General features: G+C 41.3%; 3 protein-coding genes and 1 long non-coding RNA gene across 6 annotated transcripts; 2 read left to right on the forward strand and 2 right to left on the reverse strand.

Annotated features, from left to right (window-relative positions):
- Nucleotides 1-1,009: 1,009 nt before the first annotated feature.
- On the forward strand, nucleotides 1,010-3,676 carry LOC115753328. Its single transcript, XR_007197641.1, has 3 exons — nucleotides 1,010-1,194; nucleotides 2,402-2,557; nucleotides 3,326-3,676. It is a non-coding gene; the product is annotated as an uncharacterized LOC115753328 (long non-coding RNA).
- A 1,406-nt stretch (nucleotides 3,677-5,082) lies between these two features.
- On the forward strand, nucleotides 5,083-10,487 carry LOC115753327 (oleoyl-acyl carrier protein thioesterase 1, chloroplastic). Of its 2 annotated transcripts, XM_048275177.1 has the most exons (8): nucleotides 5,083-5,618; nucleotides 6,185-6,318; nucleotides 6,434-6,547; nucleotides 7,179-7,274; nucleotides 8,335-8,422; nucleotides 8,501-8,569; nucleotides 9,127-9,394; nucleotides 10,186-10,487. In XM_048275177.1, exons 1-8 carry the CDS (start codon nucleotides 5,283-5,285, stop codon nucleotides 10,302-10,304), a joined length of 1,224 nt encoding a protein of 407 aa, XP_048131134.1. In that variant the 5' UTR covers nucleotides 5,083-5,282; the 3' UTR covers nucleotides 10,305-10,487. The 2 variants fall into 2 exon arrangements, with proteins under 2 accessions (XP_048131134.1, XP_030547756.1); XM_030691896.2 differs by lacking the exon at nucleotides 10,186-10,487 and having other exon boundaries at nucleotides 5,086-5,618; nucleotides 9,127-9,694.
- Nucleotides 10,488-12,088: 1,601 nt separating this feature from the next.
- On the reverse strand, nucleotides 12,089-14,291 carry LOC115753386 (cell division control protein 45 homolog). The gene has a single exon (XM_030691974.2). The coding sequence runs from the start codon at nucleotides 14,057-14,059 to the stop codon at nucleotides 12,263-12,265; it is 1,797 nt and encodes a 598-aa protein (XP_030547834.2). The 5' UTR covers nucleotides 14,060-14,291; the 3' UTR covers nucleotides 12,089-12,262.
- A 1,181-nt stretch (nucleotides 14,292-15,472) lies between these two features.
- Nucleotides 15,473-18,471, reverse strand: LOC115753392 (RPM1-interacting protein 4-like). Of its 2 annotated transcripts, none has more exons than XM_030691983.2 (4): nucleotides 18,258-18,471; nucleotides 16,615-17,091; nucleotides 16,233-16,433; nucleotides 15,473-15,761 (listed from the first exon to the last, which is right to left on the reverse strand). In XM_030691983.2, the coding sequence occupies exons 1-4, from the start codon at nucleotides 18,261-18,263 to the stop codon at nucleotides 15,738-15,740; spliced, it is 708 nt and encodes a 235-aa protein (XP_030547843.1). In that variant the 5' UTR covers nucleotides 18,264-18,471; the 3' UTR covers nucleotides 15,473-15,737. The 2 variants fall into 2 exon arrangements, with proteins under 2 accessions (XP_030547843.1, XP_030547841.1); XM_030691981.2 differs by having other exon boundaries at nucleotides 15,475-15,761; nucleotides 16,615-17,103.
- Between the last annotated feature and the right edge of the window lie 3,322 nt (nucleotides 18,472-21,793).

Consider the following 21,793-nt stretch of genomic DNA (forward strand, 5'->3'; position numbering starts at 1 on the left):
TGGTTTGACCTTCAAGTTGGTCAGACCCTTATTTGAAATTCATATGGCCGTTTCAGATTTTTAAAACAAAATCCATTTCGGGCACTTTTTCGAAATTTTCCCATAAACAAAAATCTACATTAGAATAGTTTGATCTAGCTTAATGAGTCTTGACGATACTTACTCGAGCAAAGAGAATAATAACCAATACTAGGAAAATAGAAAAATCACCTTTTCAAACTTCCACCTATGCTGGTATTGTTGAGCAAAAGACCATACGAGAGCAGCAAATGCTTCTCCTGATTCATCCCTATCTTGAAAATCTTCCTCCTCTTTATCTTTTCTTTTTAGTGCTAAATCAACCTCTGCAAAAGAATCGGAATATTTTCTAGGACGTATCTCGCGTGAGCCTACATATGGTAAGGTCGTGGGCCTATAAAATAGAATAACACCTCTATACCACCAGTCGCCACCCTACCAGTTTCGCAATGATTGTAAGATGCGGATATAATAATGGGGCATGTCTCCAAGACGAGTTTGACCAAATCGGTGCATGTCGTGCCATATTAGTGTGACGAAAATATTTGCCTTTGAATTTTTCGATAATATCATGAGAATGCATGTGCACAACAAAATGGTATGCGTATAGATAGAAGGAAAGGACATGTGCACAAAGATCATATATATATCCCGTAAATAAGAGATGTGGATACATTAGCATCCTACTCAAGCACAAGCTAAAATTTGAAGCGGAGAGAACACTATTATGATGCACATATTAGAATGTCCAATTCAAAAATTTAAACTTATAGATTGAAGAATACACGTGTACATATATATTTATATATTACAATTTGGGATACTTTAACGGTGGTCATGAGCGGAAGCGCAAGCGGCACATATGACCAAATTGGCGCATGTCGTGCCATATTAAAAGTAAATTTAAAAAAACCTGGATCGGGCCAAGGTTGTCGTCGATTACGGCCCATGGATGATGGATTACGGCAGCATACCAAACCCGACGTTTCCTATTTCGACCCGAAAGGAAAGAAAGAATGAAGCGGGTCTCTTCGGTCTAAGCCTCTCAGCTCGGGGATTTCCCGGCGCCGCCAATCCGTGAAGAGCTCGCTCTGGCGGTCACGGTCGTGCCATTGCCTCGCAGGATTCTGCCGCGACCGGTGAACCATGACTGAAGTCGGGGTTCGGTGCGCGCAGGTGAGGCCTCGGCTTTCCGTATTTGATTGGCTCTTCATTTGTGGGTTCGGATCTGAACATTCTGGGGAGATCTTGTATGTTCAGGCGTCTGATCATCTCCCAAAGTTTTGATTTTTTTTGTTTCTGTGGGATTAGATCGTTTGGTTAACTGGTGGGGTTGTGCCATTTTGATTGATTACTCCTAGCGAAGTGTCAAATGTAGGTGGTTTCTTTCCGATTCCTTCCATGGATTCTCTCGTTCTGATTCTTGTGATCTCACTACAAGAAACGCGCATATCGAAGGCTTCCCAGGCGATTTGATTGAAGCCTGAGGAGCTCAAATTTGTGCAACACAAAATGATCTATCTTTCTTTGCAATCAATCCTCTTGATGCCTTATTCTTTGCATCCAGGTGATTTCAAGGAGCTTGATGGACATTTGCTTAAAAAACCGCTGCGTCTTGTGTGTTTTTGTTTTCTTTCTGCTGTGAACGATTTGATGCTGATGATGTCTTGTTATATTCGTTTCCTTTTGTTGATTATCCGTGAATGGCGCAAAATCCGTTAATGACTATGCTGAAGTAGCAAATACTTGAAGTTCCGTGTTGGAGCTTGTACTTGGTCAGTAGAAATGAGATGTTTGGTGTGCTCCTTTAAATTTGTGCAGCATTGGACTCCTTTCTGGTTCATTCTCTTACTTGCCACTAGCTATATTGATTGAACGCTGCTTGAGAATGTAGAAAGAGAATCGCAAGGGCAGCCAAGTTTTTTGGGTGAAATATATTCGAAGGTGGACACTGGTTGCTCGAATTTTATGAATTGTGTCCTTAAGTTGTTGTTACTCGGGGTTCATTTTGCTATTTGGTTATGATTTTGAGTGAATACAATGTACTTAACTAGATAATTCAGAAGAAAAAACATTCAGCACGCTGCCAGATGATGATTGGGATATTGCGCATGGGCTTTGAATTCCATTAGATGGATTAGTGAAATATCCTCATAATTTGTCCCTGCTGATGGCTAAAATCTGTCCTTCTCATGGTACCCGGTAGCAGCTTTTGAAATGTCTCATTGTTTGTGATGGATGATTGTTTTGCGAAACCATAAAAAAAAAAATTTTTTTGTCAAAGTTGCATGTACGAGTTTCTCCTTTGATGAAAAAAACATCTATTTTAGTTAATCCATACTTCATTCTTTTGTTTCTGGTTCTCTCTTCCTGTGTTTTCTAGTCTTGTACAGAATGGCTGGCTGATCGGGTGGGGCCGAGAAAATATGAAAGACACATTTAGCTGCTCTCCCAATATAAATCCTCTGACACTCCTAGTGACCAGCTTGCATTTTCCTTAACCATCAGATGGAGGGAAAATTTGCTTGTCCTGCAATAGGTACGTGCCATTCTTTTTATTTACATGAAATGCACTCCTTTATCTCTGCGTAAGTAGCAGCCTAGTGTATATGACTCAGGATTCTAGGCGTGTCTTGGTTTTGTATTTAGATTGAGATGCCTTTTGGTATAGCCTCATCTCATCCTATGGATAACACTGACAGTGGTTGATTTACTAAAGCTTTGTCGCAACCGGTGGTTTTCTTCCTTCAGGGTCAGTTTTGTGATCCACATAGTCAACTATTAAGGTTGCAGATTGAAAACTAGAGTTATGTAAACTTCATTGGTGACGAGAATAGACTGTGGACACTGAGAAGGAGGAGATCTATAAGGACATTGTGTGGCTCAGGTCGCGACAACTTTGATGTCCCATGCTAAAGTTCCTGACCATGTGAGTTTTAATTTCGTATTTACGCTTTCTAAGCACCGCACAGACGCGATCTGTCTTTCCATCCGAGCTTAGGTTATGTACTGTGTTTGGTAGGATGTGTACAAGTAGGAAGCTTCGAATTCCCCTTCGAGTGAGCTACATGATGATTGGGATATTGCGCATGGGCTTTGAATTCCACTTTAATGGGATATTGAAAAAATCTTGCTACATCATCCCATCTGATAGCAAAATTTCAATCATAATAAATGTCTTAGCACCTTGCAACGACTTCACAATGACCACATCGTTTCTCGGTGGACTATTGTTTTTCTTGATGATACAAGCGTGAACTTACAACCTTCTTTGGCTAGAGTTCCTCTCACCCTGATGTTTTCTCAGCTCATTTGTAACGTTTGATCAGAGGAAAACCGAATGCCGGTATATTGATCTTGCATGTGCATCATGCCTCACAGTAGCCCGCTGTCCTCCTTTAAGTTCAGGAGGACGTTCAGGTTTTCTCGGCCACAACCGTGAGCATGTCTTCTTTCCCCCTCTGAAGATGCTAACATCTCTGTTTGAGTGCTCGGGGATTCAGCAATACAAGAAAGCAACCCCAGACAGTGCTTCTGGAAGCACGACAACTGAAGCAGGGTGAGGGAGTGAGTTAGAGCAGTTGTTGGTCTTGTCTTCCTATGTTTGTTAACTCTCTTTGAATTGTTTGTTAAAATCCACCCTCAACTTGTGTCTCAATTTTCCTTTTTATTTTTCGCTTTATTGCGATTGGACGTGTCATGGTGTAGAAAATTAAGCCTAACTACTTTTGGAATAAAGTAATTTTGTCACATGACTAAGGTTAGATTGTCTCAATACAGAAAAGCGACCTTAAGACATAATAAGCTTTTTGGTCATCCTTAAACATAAATTCCGATACAACAGCAAAGGCAAAATGTACGAACTTTATCACCAAGAGTAACATTTCACCAACCCTATTTTCTCTTTTAAATTTCCTTTTGAATGCTCACCGTTCACAACAAATAAAAGAAAACACACCGCGTGGTCTCAGAAGTTTGTTGTTATTGGCTTGAATAGGTGAATTAACGTGTCGAGAACAGTCATGTCCGTACCGAGTACAATTAGAAGAGCACACTAGTTCAACACAAGCCTCACAATATAATCCATGACAGTGTCCCGACTCGATTCGAGGCGATGAATACCCATAAGTCCGATCATCATGTTAGGTAATGCGACGACTCGATACGGGACGGGTCTTAACAAACTATCGTGCATTTCATGCGGATTTGTCGGCTCAATCCATCGACTTCTCATGTGTTTGATGAGTGTTGCATCTCCTGTGCCACAATTCCACGGGTGCTTAAACGATTTGATATCTTTAAGTAGCATTTAAGTAGTATCGATCCCGTGTTATCCGCTACACTCAACGTAGAGGTGACAAAATGGGTTAGGAAATCATATTCTCATCCATATTTAAGAGTATAGATCATAAATGAGTTGTTTGACAAATTTAAGTGAGTCATAAATTGATCACTTAACAATTTGATGGATCAAAAATGGATTAACTAATTGTAGTGAGTCATAGCAATATTATTTTTATTTTTTATTTTTATAATTATAAAATTGTCCATAATGTTTTAACAATATATATTTTTTAATAATTCATAAGTTTTGCTAAAATTGGATTGAGTATGAACGTATTTTAGAAATATGGGTCGGGTATGAATTGAATTAGGTATGAATCGTTAAATTGTATTACATGAATATGAGTCAATACGGGTTAAATTGATCAATATGGATCGGATCATATTCAATCCGATTTGACCCAACCGTTCGATATATCTAACTCAACGATGAATTTATTAAAATCACATTGTTTTGCTACGGTAAATCTCGATCACAAGACGAGCATATTCCAAAAAAATTAGCTAAAATCGCCAAGCCGACCAACCCCTTCGGGAACAATCCCCCTGCTCCAAAAACTGAATTTGGTTTTGATGAAGAAAGAAATGCTTTTTAGCTCATTGAAGGAAACGAGAAATGCTGAGCGGAGATGGACGCACGGATGAGGAGAGACTGGTTTCACCAGTTTTTTCGACGTGTGTTAATTGCCGCACAATCGGTGCTTTGAAATTGGAACGAACGCTATTTCCACTCCACGTCCTCGGTCCCATCGACACATCGATCGTCCAGACACGAAAACTCCAACACGACAATCCCACGGTCGCCTCGCATCGCCATCTCCTTATAAGACTCGCGGCCTCGCAAGCCACAAAATTACCTCTCCACATCACCCCCCACCCCTCCCTGCACGCCCGCGACCACCGCCGACCCTTCTCCGGAGATGTTGAAGTTGTCGTGTAATGCCGCGGACCAGATTCAAGCCCTCGCCCAATGCAGATTCCTCGACCCATCGAAGCCCGGGCTCCTCCCGTCCAGGCGGAGAGCCGCCGCCGCCGCCGTCGTCTCTTGCTCCCCGGCTGGTAAAGCTCCGACTTTGGCGGTGGTCTCGGACGGGCCGGCCCGGGTCGAGCCCGGGCCGGGCAGCTTGGCCGACCGCCTCAGGTTGGGCAGCTTGACCGAGGACGGGCTGTCGTACAAGGAGAGGTTCATAGTGAGGTGCTACGAGGTGGGGATGAACAAGACGGCCACCGTCGAGACCATCGCTAATCTGTTGCAGGTTTGTGTGCTCAGTGTCTCGAATTGATTTCACTTTCTTTTGATGGGTTTTGGGCAGTTGAGATTTGCGAGTGTCCTGGAGGAGATTTTGTGGGACTGCCTGCGAATGGCTATATGAGTTGTGGATCTGGAGTATTTGAGTAATTCAAAACCGAAGTTAAAAGCTCGTGAAGCAGAGTGCTTTTTTGTTGGTGTTGGACTGAGGGATTGGGTCTATGTCCTACATGCAAACCAGCATGCATCTTGGTTTAGCCGTATCAATATTTTAATTGTTGCCATGAATTGCTAACAACATCTGGATTTTGAGAAATCCCATGATAGAGCAGTTGATCTTTGTTGCTGGGTTTGGGATTTGGTTGAATGATATTGAGTACTCCCCATGGCTTTCTTAATCCTTATTTTAAACTTCGTAACTTCTGTCAACGCAGTGTGTTGATCCAACAGCTGGATAGATCGATAGGCTCATTTATGGCAGTAGGATTTTTTTTTCCTATTTGGAAAGAGTTGCCTCAAGTTGCTTTTTGCAGTAAGAATTAGTGGTCAAACTTAATGATATCTGCCTTGCAGGAGGTTGGGGGTAATCATGCTCAGAGTGTTGGATTTTCGACTGATGGATTTGCGACGACCCCTACTATGCGGAAGCTGAATCTCATATGGGTAACTGCCCGCATGCATATTGAAATATACAAATATCCGACTTGGTAAGTTTGGCTAGTTTTATGTTTCACATCCGACGTTTGGGTTTAGGATTGTTATACATACTCTGGTATTAGGATTGTTATACATACTCTAATAGCAGTGTGTCATTTGAGTCAGGAGTGATGTGGTGGAAATAGAGACGTGGTGTCAAGGAGAAGGCAGGATCGGAACTAGACGAGACTGGATAATCAAGGACTATGCAACTGGTCAAGTTACTGGAAGAGCTACAAGGTAAACTTGTTCGTTTCTTTGAAGTGCGAGCTGGTGTTGGGGATGCTGCTCTCTCATGTCTGTTGCCCTGAGCTACCTTATACGTCCAGGAAGAGTTAAACTGGTTTTTCCATATTTTGTTTGTAAAAATGGGGTGAATTGCCATCGGATGGTGGAAATAATATTATTTCTCCTGCTTGGCAAAGGCTTTTGTACTGATCAATTAGCTTGTGGTCAATTACCTTGGGGTTGCAGAAGCAACACTGCATCCATTCTGCATTGTTCTATATTCAGGATAGTTTTGAGGTTAGCATGAAGAAACCTCATCTCTGACAGAAGTAGTGGCGTTCCTCTCTGTCTGATGCTATCTTGGGGTTTTCTTGGGTGAGCCATAGGTTTATAAGTTCTTCTTTAAAACTTCAAGCAGAAGAGACAAATGTATAGACATGTCTATGGGATATGTATGTGGGTGAATGGATGTACATGCACATATTTTCCCTTAATTTGATATTGATGCTCTACCTTATCTAAGCTCCTTATAAAAAGAATTTCCCCTGCAACGGAAGTTAAAAATGCATACTGTTGGTACTTTTTTTGTTTGGATTATATACGTGGTACTTTGGCTCACCAGTTCAACCATCTGATTTTTCAGCAAGTGGGTCATGATGAATCAAGAAACTAGGAGACTTCAGAAAGTAGACGATGATGTTCGTGATGAGTATCTAATTTTCTGTCCACGAGAATCAAGGTACATTTGTGTTCGTGTTATAGGCATAAATATCATCTTTGTCGATTATGCTCTGTCACGCATTACTGGAACATGAGTATGATCACACTAGAGACTGCGGCATTCAATTCAATACAAGTATATTGAGGAAGGAGCTTATATTAGCAAGGGGCCTTTTGCCATGCTATAGTGATACCCAGGTTAGGTGATAATGTAGGTGCAGGAGTGATAAGAACTACTTAAATATGTGCATGAAAGTGTGAAAACTCTGCTAGATGGTTGGTGTTTTGACTTGCCTCATCAGTCAGAAGTTTCTCTGGATTCAAAGAACATGCCTGAAGTCATCTCCTCTAGTTCTGTGGACTATGGACCATTCTCCAAAAGTGGTATTATGAATTTGCAGAAGCATAGCATTGCACCTTTTGGATGCCTGGGACTAAAAAAAGTGACAATGCGATACCTAGCCAAGGATCTTTAGAATTCTTCTAACTTCTAAAAGTAATATCATTGGGATATTGTGCATGTTGTGTAAAATATAATCAAATGCTTGATATTCCCACATGTCTGGAGACATACTCTCAGACATAATTTCCAACGATTGACCAGATTCCAAAACCATTTGGCCTTTTTTTCCTCCCAAAATATGTGAATAAGTACAATAAATGACTCTGCGTAATAAAATGTAAGTCATATCTTATGCCCTTTTAGATTATGCTCCTGAGTCATTGCTACTTTGTTTGCCGGAGATTTTGTTATTTGTAACTAATGTATAGCAATGGTGGATGGTTTCTTTGAAAAGTTTTTAAAACATAATTCCTCCAAAATTTTGATTATGGAAGATTTCCTTTTTGTACTGTTTAGATTTTGGGGTGGATCGTTAGTGGAGAGAGGGAAACGCAAACAGAAAGCGCTATATTTTCACTCGCTCAGATTACATAGCTTAAATAGCATGGAGAGATAACCTGCTTAATACCCTAAACCTGTTTACCTTCTTTAACATACCTAATGCGTGGTAAATATCTCATTTTTACTGAATATTCTTTGACGTACACGTTAAAGCTCATGTTTATTTGATTTGTAGATTAGCGTTCCCAGAGAAGAACAATGGCAGCTTGAAAAAAATAGCTAAGTTGGAAGACTCTGCTCAGTATTCGAGGCTGGGGCTTGTTGTAAGTTGATTAACTCATATGAGTTGCCCAGATTTATTCACATCTTTTCATTAATTATTGTGCTCCCCACAACCACAGCCTAGACGAGCTGATCTGGACATGAACCAACATGTCAACAACGTCACCTACATTGGATGGGTTCTAGAGGTAAGAGTTGCAGGCCTTATTTCATATCCACTACATTGGACATGCCTCATACTTCTAACATGGCTGAATCAAGGTTCTTCTAATTGCCTCTGTTTTGCTGCACGCATCGGGCTTTCAAGAGAAGTCGTGTTGAGAATTAAATCCTTGCAACCTGCATCTAGGTCGGGTTCCTCATCGTTATATCAGCCTCATTAGGAAGTTGAAATCATATGCTCACAGTTTTACTAAGGCTTGCCTTTCCTGTGGGAATAGCTTTTTCTTTGTTCCTGCTGTCACCAAGTGGGCCACAAAATTTGTCAGAAACATTATTTTTTTGTGCTGCTTTCCTTTAATTTGCCGAAAGGTGTCACAGAAGAAGAATAATGATAGAGGCTTTGGCTTGGCCTCATATAGCAAGAGCTGTTGCAGTCTCTGTCTTCATAAGTTTTTCTTGTCCCACTAATTTGTAGAGATGAAGACATCAGCAGTTTTTGAAATGTTCCTCAGTATCTCTCATATCCTGTAAATCCTGCAATCAACCTTCCTTTGAAATACTTTCTATGTTGTCATTATTACAGAGCATGCCTCAAGAAATTATCGACTCCTACGAACTGCAAATGATCACACTGGATTACAGGCGTGAGTGTCAGCACGATGATGTTGTCGATTCGCTCAGCAGTCATGAACCAGACGAGAACTCGGAGGACATCTCGCAGCTCAAAGGAACCAATGGATCGGCTGCATCTCCGGCGGCGGAAGATTATTGCCAGTTTCTCCACTTACTCAGGTTGTCTGGTGATGGCCTAGAAATAAACCGTGGTCGCACCCAGTGGAGAAAGAAGCCTATAAGATAACTCATTTTTTTTTATCGCATGTAAAAAGACCATTGGTGATTTGTATTTGTCATTCTTCACGAGGATTTTCTGCGCTGCCAAATCCCCGTCATTGCTCGCTTGTAGTTTTTCTTCTGCATTTAGAAATGTGACTGTTGTGCTGAGAGAAAAAACGAGAGAGATTTGTGTACTCACTGCAGTTATTCGAGGTACCTTAAGGCCGCCTCGTAGTCGGGGGACTTGAATTTGTAACCTTTCATGCTGTGAGCATAAGGTTTTCATTTCATTTTTTACGAGGAGAATTATTAGGGGTCGCTCTTGGTAGTAAAGGAATGCATGCTGAAATGTTTTTGAGTTTTTTTAATTTGAAATGTCGCTGCTTGGGAAGAGCATTCAAGTGATATGTTGAAGAGAGAGGGACAATGGCTTGGGAAGTGAACTGAAGACATGATCTAGTGTTTGAAATTCTGCACAGTAGTGAAATCTCAGTAACAAGTTGCAGTTTGTCTGTCTTGAGCATCTATATACCTATTTGGAATCCGCAAATTTGAGAATTGTCTCAAGAGTTTCAAGTCCATTGCTGCTTATTGGTTTATGTTGATAAAGGTTATGTCGACATCAGAACTCAGTGAATTCTCTAATTCGGTGAACTCGGGATTAGTGGAAGCGGCGGCTTATGTTTCTCCGTGTCGCCCCGCGAGATTGAAACTCCAGTCACCTTTGCACCAAACGTATTGAGTATGTGATATTCTTAATCATGTTGATGCTCGTCATTTACGATCGAGGCAGTGGGCCTGGTGGCTTTCAGGATGTGTCAATCCCGGCCGAATTGGAGGAAAAGAAGAGGGTCTGCAAGGCGCACACATCCGGGCGTCTTCAAGACGCAGACTTCCGGGACCGTCGATGTGACGGATCTTTATTAGAAACAACATCGGCTACAAAAACTATTTTCACAAAAAATGTTTGGTTGGTGACAAATAGACATTTTACCCAAGATCTGGGTATTTTTTCCAATTTACCACCATAGCAGTCCAACAATTCCCATCGAAATAACGCTTCTCAGTTTTTTTAACTCAGTGAAAATAGCATGCTGAATTCTTGACGAACCTCCATCGTTTGCTTTTGACAACCATCCTGAGAACAGAAAACGTCCTACGTTGGACTTTTTCCCAAAGGAGGAACGGGTTCCAACGTGAAACTAGAAGACAAAAGAAATTCTACTTGGTAAAGAAAGGACTCAGATCGCGGGATGGTTGCCATGTTTTTTCTTCTGTTCATGAAAATAGTGGCGGTATAGGACAAACGCCATTAACGCAGCTTCCTTCAAATCAAATACTAGTCCAATGAAGACAAGGCTACCTCCTCTTGGTTGAGTACTTCTCTACATTGTCTTAACAGATCTGATAGTGATAAGATACCCACTGCTGACTCTCCTTGTCCTGTGATCTACTGTCTGATTCATTGCCTTCTCTACACTGCCTTTCTTTCATATTTCAAGTTTCCGGTCGGAGTCTGCCCTGGGCCAAGCTGAAGTGACAGCCAATTCTTGCATCTTTAAAGAACGGTGTATAAGTCGATACGAGCGCAAAAAACTCATCAACTATGGGAAGAACTACATCATCCTGGCAACAGAAGTTGTCTATTTGCTCTTAGAAGAACAATTGACCCCATTAAGCCTTTGCGGACTGCAAAAACAGCTACTAAACTCACTGGACAAGTCCTGGACTGACTTGTACTAGCAACCCTGTCATACTACTGTCAGCAAGAACTATTGCAATCTCCAGATCCTTGACCGTTAAAAAATGCAGCTCCCAAACACGTGAAGAAATAAATAATGATTATTCGCCAAAAGAGAGAGACCTGCCGATGGAGATCCTGAGATCGGCTATGGTAGCTGATTTATCTTCGCTAGGAAAAATCTGATTAAAAATGGGCAAACTCGGGAAATATACCATAATCCGCAGAATGGTAAAACTAGCAGATACCTGACGGATACAGAAATCCTTGCTTCGAATTACCAAGAAATCCTCTGCCCTCGAGAAGACCAACAAGAGATGAATCAAGAAAAGACCCGGTGAGCCATGATAGCAAGATTACCTATGATGGTAGAAATCGTGGCCCAGGTTCCAAGAGAAGTTCCACTGCCTGATTGTTCTGAATAAGCCATCACCTACCTCGCCTAGTTCATCACAAGGGCAAACACAGCGTATTACCAAAACCAATCGGAGCAGCTAATGAAAATGTCAGCAATGGACTGGCGTAGCATTAGACTGTCAGAGAGTCCACAAGCACTTCTCGCCGTAATATGCAATGGATAAAGTAATCTCATGAAGCTTGAAAGATCCAAAAATCTATAACAACACTATATCTGCAGCCAATAAAGACACATGAAACCCATTTTTTGGGCACTCAAGTAATTAGCTCCATCTTTACATAGGACCACCGACTGCCCTAGAACAATAAACTCCCTAATCTCCAACACAGCAAAGTAGAGCGTGCAAGCAAAATCTCACGGATGGAGAAGAACTTAAAGCACACAACAGCAACGCACAACAAAAGGTAAAACAGGTATCTTTTCTTTCTGAATGGATGTTTCTGCAGCATTCGTAAAATTAAACAGACAAGCAATGTCAGCCCTAAGGATAATCCAAGAAGGGCCCTGGAGTTTCAGAGGAGAAAATTCTAGGGTACAAAAAGAGAAGAGAAAAGTTAACATCATTCTACAAATTAGTGACAGGAAAACTGTTCCAACTTCCAAGGTCATACAATTGGCTAGAGTGTAACCTTTATTTTTTGTTTCAGCAAGCCAAAGATGTCGGTGAAACATGCCTACCCAATGTTTCCACGACAAAATCACACAAATCTTGGACAAAGTACAGTTCTACAATTTCTCTGTCAACCTGATCATGAAAGAGTTAACTGCACTTGAATCCAAAACTATCCACGAAGATTCGAAGAGCTCATGAAAGAAATCAGCTCCAATTTCCTCAGCAGCGTTTCTGAATGCAATACCAAAAGCATTACCCTGCAATGCCCCAAGCCGAGGCTTCCCGCAAACCCCAACAACTAAAACCTTATTAGGCTCCTGTGATAAGCAAGCACAAAGTAGAGGCTTCATTCTTGCCCCCTTTTCTTTTAGTGCATCCATCAGGAAGTAACAGAACTTAGTCAAAGCCTGTGGATACCCTAACAACTTTGTGTCAACAGAATCTTCAAGCTTCACCCATCTAAATTTCCTGCCACTTCTTATTGAGCCACTCTTAGTAATGGCTCCACTTCCCTGTCTTAGAATGGCTCGTTGTATCTTGATAGCATGTTGCATACCGGCTTTCAGCTTGTCCAAGTTGCTCAATGATAAGGCATCGTAGGCCACCCCAAACTGCTTGGAAGCACAAGAGCCATCAGATTTCACAAAGGACTCCAGCAGTGCAGTGACTCCATATACCACGTCTGCTGCAGACACCCTTGAACTATAACCATGGAGTCTCAGAAAACTTCTATAGTAGAAGTCACTGAGCCCGTACTCAGGAAGAAACCGTTCGAACTCATCTTTCATCTTTCTTTTCACTTCGAGGTTCATGTACTGATACTTTTGCTGGCAATCCACGAGTGCGAAGCCCATACGGGCAAGGAGAAGTTTGAGCTTTTTCATCCCATTGTCGCTCCACGTCTTTAATTTAGGTGCTATGTAAGAAGAACACAGCATGGAATCAAATAAGTTCCATTCCTGCAATAACATCAGCCTCGGCTCGTCTTCATATGCTATCCGAGAGGAATCTGGAGCACGAATCTTAGTGCCATCCTTGAGAGTAACAGAAGTAACGGCGTCCAAGTTCCCAGAGCTGTTAATATGCTGCTCAAGCTCCATAACCCCAGCTAGGTACCTCTCATCTGTTAACCGCTCATGAACAAACTGATCTGTCAAGGAAACACAAGCTAACCAGAGCAATTCATTCGTATTCTTCCTCAAAGAATGTGACAGATCATACATCAAACATCCGGAAGGCTTCCCATGAAAAGTCCCCATGCGGTAGTACTCTTTCTTCAGCTTTCTGAAAAGCTGAACCGGGTCATCCGCATTTTCTTCAGAGACCTTCCTTCGCTTCCTAGAGCCAGTCCTCCTTTCCTCTTCCTCGCTATCGCTATCATTTTCCTCTTCACTTTCCGAAGCTTCATCATCGATCTCGTCATCACTCATCAAATCGCTAGCATTAGCCAAAGCCGAGACATCAAAATCATAGGCCAAATCGGCCTGGTTCTCATCATCCCGAGTATAAAGTACAACCACCTGATCATTGCCCTCGCTCAAATTACACAAATGAATCGGACGGTGACTATCCACAACGAAAACCCTAGCTCCAGGCCCCAAATCCAAGACCCTGCGCAGGTCGCGGTGGCACCCCCAATTTATCAAAAGAATCGTGACGGCGCCGGCGCCGGCGCCCTCCTCAGCGCTCATGCTGGACCCGGCATACTTGTGTATCTCCCGAAACGACGACACCGGATAGCAAGCGTACTGCACCGAATCGGACTCGAGCACATGGAAAATGACCTTGAGAGCGCAGAGGGAGTCGACATCGGAGGTCGACGGGAAAATAAGGAGAGGAGAATCGGCCGAGGACAGGGCAGATTCGCGCAGCCGAGTGTAGAAAGACTCCACCCGTTGCTCCCGCACCATGATTTCTTCAAATTCAAGACGGCGAATTTCCTCTCGCCGAACGAGCGGAACCTCCAGAATCCGACTCGAGCAAACACGGTACGGGAACTTCCGCAGGAGGAAAAAGGTAGAAACCCCAGAGCGCCGGACAGATCCAGCTCGTGCCTCGACTAACGGAGCCTCGGTTGGACAGTCAAGCTCATGGTGATGCGACACAGGAAAGGAGGAGACAGCGAGTGAGAGTGAGATAACCTCGTAGCTCCTGCATGTCACCGGAGCGACCAGCGAGCAGAGAAGCTTGTGCCGGAGGAAGACGAGAGAGAGAAGGGGGTCTGGTTCGTCGTCTCTGGGAAATGATGGAGGAGGCGGTTAAAGTTCGAAGAAGCGAAAGTTGTTTGAAATTTTCGGATTTTTGCTCAATTTTCAAAAAGTGGCGCCACATATGTTTTCAGCACGCAGGCTTGCCACGCGACGCGATTTCGCTTTTTTTTTTTTTTGGGTGAGAGGAGGAGAGAATTGATTATTTATTAAAGCACTTGAAAGTTCGAAACCGTGAAAAAGGAATTGATTATTTCAAATGATGAAAAAAATTAGAACTAATAGAACGAAAAAAAAAGAATTAGCAAGTTGTTCAAATTGAGTTTGGTATTTTCCAAAAAAAAAAGGTGGGGTAAATTCAAGGTGTTGTCACACAAAAAAAATGAAAATCGTAAATGATGAGATAACGTGATCTTTGAATTTTCAATTTGTTCGTCGTGTCTCCAAAATTTTGTAATATGTTCAACTTAGTCCTTAAACTATACAAAAATGTTCAATGTTGTTTCTGAACTTTGATTAATGGAAGGCCAACATTGGATATCTCCCTATAGTTCGAGAACTAAATTGAACATCTTTTAAAAGTTCAAGGATCAAATTAGTCAAATTAAAAATTCAGGGACCACATCGCACATTAGGTTAAAGCTCAGTAATCATATTAGTCAAATTAAAAGTCCATAAATCACATTGCACATTTAGCCAAAATTTAAGGACCATTTGTGTCATTATCCTTTAAAAAACGATATTATGTAATAATTTAATAAGAGAAAAGTTAGCAAATCACTTCGATTTAGATTGTTTGATACCTAAAAAGAGTCGATAAATGTGAATGATTACTTACCAAAAAAAAAAAAACTGGTAACTCAATAAGAAAATCTCTGACGAAAAAAAAAAAGAAAATTTTAAATTAAAACAATGATTAAAATTGGTAAATAGATCAAATTAGACTTGATAAACCAAAAAGGGCATGTAATTTAACCGATAAAAAATATTGTCAAGTCGCTCTAATTTAGTTTGCTAGATACTTCGTATAAGCGGTAAATTTTGCTAATAATGACCCTCCAATTAGTTTAATTTCTCGGATTAGTCCCTGGCTACTGGCGTCCATCGAGGCTTTAAACCTCGAAAAAGCAGTACGAAATGCTCATCGATGTCCACATGACGCAGCACTAAACGATACACAGAGGAATAAGATTGTTTCACATTACATCTCTTGTAACATGACAGGAGTTGCAACAGAGGTTGGGAAAAAAACAAAAAAAAAACAATCAATGATGGTGAATCAAAGAAGTAAACTCTCCGAAAGGCAGATGATCCTTCAAAGATATTTACACTTCGCGGCGGCCCCGCCCCTGGCGACGACCGAGTTTGCAGACCCTCGACTTCACATCCAGGGGAAGCAGCAACCCTGCAAAATGTACGAGGGCGACGACGACGTTAAGTACGGTGTAAGAACGAGCGAAAAATTCGCAAGAGAAGCGGTCTAAAAAACATGAATTTTTCCTCTGTGGAGCGTTTGACGCAGTCGTGCCGACCAAGTACAATCGGGTTAGTCGATTATGACTTGACGAGAGTACGACCGCACACCGCCGTCCATCACCGTATTGCTGTCACCACCAACGGGCAGGTGCTGATGCCGACATTAAAAATCGGCGGCCTCAGCATCTCAGAAACTCTTAAAAGTACAGAAATGAATCTTTCACAGGTTCTAGATGTGGGCAAAAAGAAGAATCTGTGGTAAGTTGCTTATGAAACCGAAGCACTTGCCCAGGTTTCATGAAAGGAAACCTTAGCCACGAAGTTAACAAATCAACATGAAATTGAAAGTAAGTCCGAGCTTGAAATTATGCGCCCTTCATGAGAAACAGCGAGACTATACCTTGGGATTGCCCCTTGGACTCAGCTTCCCGTCGCCGGCATAGGGCGATGCGTGGACGTTCTGACCGGGTGACATTGCTGCCATGGGGCGCCTCTGCTTCTCTTCCTTTATTCTGTTGAAAACAGTAGTGTAACCATCGCCCGATGCATGGTCGTTAACATTCCATTCGCCGAATCTCGGAACCGCAGCACCGCCGCTAGGCTGTTTATCGGACAGAACACACGTTAAGAGGCAAAAATCAATAGAAAGTAGAAACTCGACATCACGATTCACTACGATGATACGCAGCTTGGATTCGACATGAAGGTCTTGAGTATTTAGACAAGAGGAAAGACTATAAGAATCAGAAAAGAGGGAGTTTGGGTTCGGCTTTGGATCTTACGGTATCATCTGCTCTCACTCGGGATCTTCCATAGGCCCCAGGGCTGCTCCCAGGAGCGGCTCCGCCTGAAGCTTTTGCTTGGTGATGAAGAGGCGACCGGCCAGCGCTGTGATCATAACCATTATTGGTTCCAGCGTGCCTCTTGTGAGGCTCACCATAGGCGGTCCCATGGGACTGGAAATGCGGGTGTCTCGAGTCATTAGTCCGAGATGCTGCATTGTCTTTACGCGCCGAGGGGTTGTTGGACTGTCCTCTAGGCTCCTCGGAGGCAACTCTGGGTTTATAAGCTTCAGGAGGAGCAAACTTGGACTTAGGTGCTCCATTGAGATGCAAGCCGGGGTTCTCTTGTGGGTCATTCGGGTTCCCCACTTTCATGCCGCTGCCGCCCCGTTGCTCGCGTGCTTTGTCGAAGCAGACAGTATATGCAACGTCCTCGCTGGTGTTCCACTTGCCAAACTGGGGTACACGCGAACGCTGCTGCGAACGTTGCTGCCACAATCAGAATAGCCATTTTAGGATGGAGAATACGTGTATAGCATTTAGCTCGAACACATTGATCTGACACGAACACAAACTCTCTCCAACTAGCACCTCCGCACGAGAAGCGCCGAAAAAAGGAAGAACATCACATTACATAAGTCGATTTTAGCGACCATCGGCAACTTAAGATTCAGAACAAATGAAGAGACAACAATTTAATCGACATCCAATCCTTACATTGCCTATTTAACCCGTTTTTTTCAGCAGATACATACGGAATCATTGGAAAAGCAGGGCGGTGACAATCTAGGACAGTTAACTGAAGAGGATGTCACTTTGTTTTGCAAGAGGTGATTGTACAGAAATTAACACACTGTTAAGCAGTGTCACTCTGGAAAAGCTTTGGTGGATGACCCCCGATATTAGCCACAATTGGACTTCTCAGACAGGAAGCATGCGTCGAGCGACACCATTCATAGCTTGCGCTGTATAGAGCTATTAGAGAATGCTGTCCTAAGGCATCGAATCCGGGGAAAACTAAAGGAAGGGCATCGTTAAGCTAGAAGATCCGGTGTGGGGAAACTAATGCCAGGATGAGGCGCTGAATTCCGAAGCAATCGACTGAGTTTCAACTCTTCCGATGTTCAGAGAAACAGAATTTATTCAAGCAGAACATCCATTAAGCGATTAAGCCTGCAAAAGATTTCCCAGAATTTTCTTCTTCTTTTTTCCTTTTTCAGGAAAGGATCTGTAGAAGACATTAATCAAGAGGGAATTCAGAACAAATGTAGAACCGGTAAGAGACCGTCATTTATCATTCAAAAGTGGCCGAATTTTCTACCAATATCTTTCGAGATGTCTCTTGATTCTTCACATGTCATGAGCTCAATTCACAATGGTCAACCCATCATCTAAACATGAGCTGATTCAGAACCAACAAGAAAAACAGAAGCAGAAGGATGAAACAGATGCAACAGAAATCCTTGGAATCCTGACAACAAGAACATGAGGGAATGGATGAACTAATGCCCCGGAAGACAAAATGTGCTGCCCAATCGAATTCGCAGAAATGCACGAGCTACAAGACTTGTCCTAAAAAGATCATGACCGGACATGGCTGAAATCCAGAAGCGGAACAGGGCCGGAACAGAAACAATACTCACAGCCATTTTCCCGCTCTCCCACCAGCCTCGAGTAAATACGGACAATGCTTGAATCGAATCCTGGAGGAAAGTAGGAGCCGAGCAGGCCCGAAAGAATCCTCCGGCCAAACGTCTCAGGCGAACCAGCAATCGGAGGACAGGGAGCGGGAATAGGAGTTGGTTTCCTGGAGAGGAGGAGGAGGGGGAAGAGGAGGAGGAGGAGGGTTTATATCAACCGTTGACTCGTGTGGCCAGGTCAAAGTTTGACTATTTTTCCATCGTGGCTTGATCAGGTCCTGCCTGCTCCCGTTTCGTCTCCGGTCTCAACCGCATCAACAGCTTCGCTGTTAAACCGCGTAGCTCAACGTCCCTCTCTTCTTCCATCGACCCAAAAAAAATAAAAAAATAAAAATAAAATAAAAACGTCCCTCTTCTTCCTTGCTTTCAAGAAAAGGCTATCGCCAGAGCTGTTTCTGCTGCTTCCAGAGATGGTCAGCTGCGTATAATTTGCCCCCGCACGCTTTTCAAAATCGGAACACGAAATTAAGTATTTGAGTAGTACGCAAGTTATTGGCGGTCAAATAACGAAAGTCCGTCTAGAAGAATTTTCTTATCAAATGATGCGGAAAATATTATCATTTTCCTAAAAAATTGACTCCCCAAAAAGTATTTTCTAGAAATATACTACTTTTTGTGAAATTAAGTATTTGAGTAATACGCAGGTTATTAACGCTCTAGAAAATATTTTTTACCAAAAGATGTGAAAAAAATTATCATTTTTCTAAAAAATTGACTCCCCAAAATGTTTTTTCTAGAAATATATTATTTTTTCACGAAAAAAATGGAGTTTTAATCAGAAAAAAAAAAAAAAATCGTTTTCTCTAAGTACTGATGTTAAAAGTTCGACGGTCCGAGGTTTCTCCATGGTTTGATTGACGGGGTCGCTGGGAGTTCGCGTGTCCCGGACAAAACACACGCTCTTCGGCCATTGACTTTGCAAAAATAACACGCCTACCCACCAAACCCGACCACCTTTTTGCCCCTTTGCCCTTTGCTCCGTTTTGAATTCGTCCTCCTTTGTCGATGCTTCGTAAATTTTGAAATTATTTGGTCTTTTTTTCTTCTTTTAACAGCATATTCGCAATTACCCCTTTTTAAAACAAACGGGATTTAAATGGAATAGATATACAGAAGAATACATCGACATACGTATTGAATCGTGGGTTTTTTTCCAATTTAATTTTTTAAAAAAAAATATTAAAAAAATTTTTTTTAAAAAAAAATTTTTTTTATTGGGAAACCTAAGGGGTTTAAAAAAATGGGGAAAAATTAAAAAGTTTTGGGGGGGAATTTTGTTTTAATTATTTATATTTATAATATTTAGTTTATTTCGTATTTTTTTAACATGTTTATATTTATTTTATTTATAATTTTTTTCTTATGAAGCTTATCTTTATAATATAATTAGCAATAATTAATGTAAAATTTATTAAGATCTATAATTAATAAATAATGTTGTAATTATGTAATTAATTTAAAATATTCATAAAATAAAATTAGTACGATAAATGAAAAAAATGAGATTTTCATGATATATTCATCTATTGGATAGACAAATCCAATCGGAGGCGAAACGGTGATGTGCAAAACCGGCGGATCGGGTCGCGACATCGGATCCGGTTCAAATTCGGTCGGTTGAAGCGAAACGGCGCTAATCAATTGGGTGATGAACGATGGATTTTGCGATTCGAGATCGTCTAGATGGGTTTTCCTATTTTTAGTATTTTGGAAATCGCGAAAGAGTTAAAAACGCATGGAAAGATTAAAAACGCGAAAGAGTGGAAACGAGTAAGAAAGTGCAAAACTTTGGAAGGCATATCTCATCGCTCAAGGTCCGTTGAGGAAATTTTTTATTTCAAGTATTTTGAGAGGTCCAGCAAATGTGTTTGCGATTTTCAAAAGCCATTTTCTTTCATTTTGTTTTTCCCTGCCACTTTTATTCGAATGAACCCTCCTTTCCTATTTCCTCTTTAATTTGGACATGAAAAACGCCTAGACCCCTTTCCCACTACAAAGACGTGATTTATGAGTCGGCATGGAAAGATTGAAGAGGAGAGAGGGAAAGAGGGTTCATTCGATATAGAGAAGTGGAGAGGGAGAAAATGCAACTTGAGAAGGAAACGGTGTTTTTAAACCGCCCGTTTTACTTTCTTTACTCTTGTGAGCGATGGTATGTTCTTCAAAGTTTTTTTCTTTTATTTCCACTATTTGTGGTTTTTAATCTTTCCATGCTTTTTTAACTCTTTGCGATTTATCTACCTATTTGCGGTTTCAACATATTTGGGCTATATTACATTATATCACAACATTATTTATTAATTATATATCTTAATAAATATTTACATTAATTATTGCTAATAATGTTATAAATATAAGCTTACAAGAAAAAATTATAAATAAAATAAATATTCTAAGTATCAATAATTAAAAAAATATGAAATTAAAAAAAAAAGAATCGGGCCGATTGCGCTTTGGTGGCTGCTGGGGCCTTCCACCGCCGGCAGGCCCAAATCGAATATTTATTTTTAAAAATAATTTTGTAAATATTTATTTTTAAAAATTATTTTGAAAAAACCCTTGAATCGTGTTACGAATGTCGTACATGTAATTCTGTAAAAATTAATTGGGAAATCACCATGCTGATCTTCGCACTTGATAGGTAGTTAATGTTTTGGATTTCACAGAGGAAAACTTTTGGGATCGGTCAAATTTTCATTTTGAAGCAATTGTACCATTCTTTAATAAGACACCATTTCGGTTTATGTCGTCATCTTTTTTTTTTGTCAGAGTTTATGTCGTCATTTGAATAGGTAATGGATGATGTAAACCTTCTGAGATTAACAAAAAAAGAGGGAGCTTTTTTGTAAATTAGTTTACATACAAATAATACGATTATAATTGAGTTACGCTTTTTCCACTCCTTTTTTAGCTAACACACTCCCTAAAATTGTGTTTTGACTATTATATCCTTTATGGATCTCACCTTTTAGCACATTATTTTCATTGACAATTGTTAAATTCAAAAGGAGCCCCATTTTGTGTCTTCTCTATTTTTTCTTCTCTATCGCTCTCTTTGCGTGTCCGTTGCCTTCTTCCTCCTTGCCATTCGCTTGCTTCTCCGCATCGCCGCCCTTCGTACCTCGACCCACTGCCCATTGGAGTAGCAGAGTTCAAGTCAAGCTCAATTTGCTTGGTGAAGATGGTTCAAAACCTCATCAGGGGCAACAGTTGTAATTGTGTCAAAGGCAACAACAATAGTAGTTTCAAAGTTGAATTAGACATGTTCAAAGGTTTCATTGAGTCGATGACCGACAGATTATCAAGCGAGTTGGAATGCTCTCAAAGGGAAAATACTGCATTTCTCGGGAGGTATCTCTAAAGTAGATGGTGATTAATAGATGGCTACGATTCTTCCACAAATCCATACGGTTAAAACCTTCTCTCTCTCTCTCTCTCTCTCTCTCTCTCTCTCTCTCTAGTTCCTCAAGTTCATCATC

The sequence above is a fragment of the Rhodamnia argentea genome, chromosome 1 (assembly GCF_020921035.1).
Source record: "Rhodamnia argentea isolate NSW1041297 chromosome 1, ASM2092103v1, whole genome shotgun sequence".
NCBI classification, from domain to species: Eukaryota; Viridiplantae; Streptophyta; class Magnoliopsida; order Myrtales; family Myrtaceae; genus Rhodamnia; species Rhodamnia argentea.